Source organism: Asparagus officinalis, chromosome 6, assembly GCF_001876935.1.
Source record: "Asparagus officinalis chromosome 6, Aspof.V1, whole genome shotgun sequence".
Taxonomy (NCBI): domain Eukaryota; kingdom Viridiplantae; phylum Streptophyta; class Magnoliopsida; order Asparagales; family Asparagaceae; genus Asparagus; species Asparagus officinalis.
The window spans coordinates 14,194,771-14,196,180 of NC_033799.1; the positions used below are offsets into that span (position 1 = coordinate 14,194,771).

Sequence of the window (1,410 nt, forward strand, 5' to 3'; positions counted from 1 at the left end):
AAATATCTTAAGGTTAATAACAGGTAGACCCTTGTATTATCGCCTAGTTGCGGATAGACCCTCATTAGTTTTATTGTTGTATGCAGACCCCTGAGGAAGTTTTTTGACACTTTTACCCTCAAAGAAAGACTTTTTTTTTGTTCTTGTGGAAAACAGACTTCCTAAGGTGAAACAGTAAAAAAAATTCACTCACAATGTCTATTTGCAGCAAGAGAACATTTAACATGGAGTTTATATATCGAGATCCCCAAAATATTAACCTTACCTTTTCACAATTACACGTTAACAGGGATGGATGATCCTGGTAACATCACTTTGCCTGGTGGATTGCATGACACGAAAAGGATAAACTACTTCAAGAGTTACATAACTGAGCTCAAGAGGGCAGTGGATGATGGAGCGAACGTCATAGGTTATTTCGCTTGGTCGTTGCTGGATAATTTCGAATGGACGAAAGGGTACACTTCAAGGTTCGGTTTAGTGTACGTCGATTTCGAGAACCTCAAGAGGTACCCTAAAATGTCGGCTTATTGGTTTAGAGATATGCTTGAGAGGAAGAAGAAGAATTAGTCGGAATTGCTACTAGAGCTTTATATATATCTTATTTGAACTTGTTATTGAGAGTTTAAGTATGTATTTTAGTGCGTTAGTTGTCGCAATAAGATTAAATTGGTGACTGCACTGCATTCAGTATGGATCTAGACCCTATGTTAACGTCTGTTCATTCTGTGAGAATATGTACAAATTAGATTGAAGCAAGGATTGAATAACGAATGCTTTTGCATATATACGATTTTGGATTTATTTTCTCTATATTGGTATGATAATCACGTTTATAGTACAAAGTATGTAGCTATATCTATTGAAGGTACATATAAAAGGAAAAATTAATAACAATCATATGTTTGCAGCTACAATAACATTTGTTCTCAACCAAGAGGAAAAGTATCAAGTGTATCAGATCTATTTTGTCCTCAACACTAGTAGAAAAATGAACAAACTAGACGGAACAACCTAGACGGAAAATATTTCCATCTAGGTTGCTTCGTCTAGTTTGAGGCATTCTAGACGAAAGTTTTAGTCTAGAATGCCAAACTAGATGGTTTATATTTTTTTAAAAAAAATTATTAGCAACCTAGATGGAAATTCCGTCTAGGTTGTGTTAAAAAAACAAAACCTAACCCTACACCCCCCCGAAAAAAATCCCCCCGCCACCCCACGTCCTCACTAGCACCTCCCGCCTGCCCCCTCTTTCTCCTCTCCCTCTTCGTCTCCTTCTGAAACATATGATTGTCTGTTGCAGTGTCATGTGGTGCTAATTTAATTTCGTTGGGTGAGATGACATCACGTGAGTACAAGTATGTGGGTGAAGGAGAATGGTGCAAAGTGTATAAAGATGGTGATTTAATT

At 37.1% G+C, this 1,410-nt stretch overlaps 1 protein-coding gene across 1 annotated transcript in view; it reads left to right on the top strand.

Annotated features, from left to right (window-relative positions):
* Positions 1–571, top strand: part of LOC109844824 (beta-glucosidase 1-like) — a 14,575-nt gene extending 14,004 nt beyond the window's left edge. Inside the window, exon 9 of the mRNA XM_020413974.1 lies at positions 290–571. Within this exon, the coding sequence (XP_020269563.1) occupies positions 290–570 (281 nt within the window). The 3' untranslated portion in view covers position 571. The remainder of the gene's footprint in view (positions 1–289) is intronic.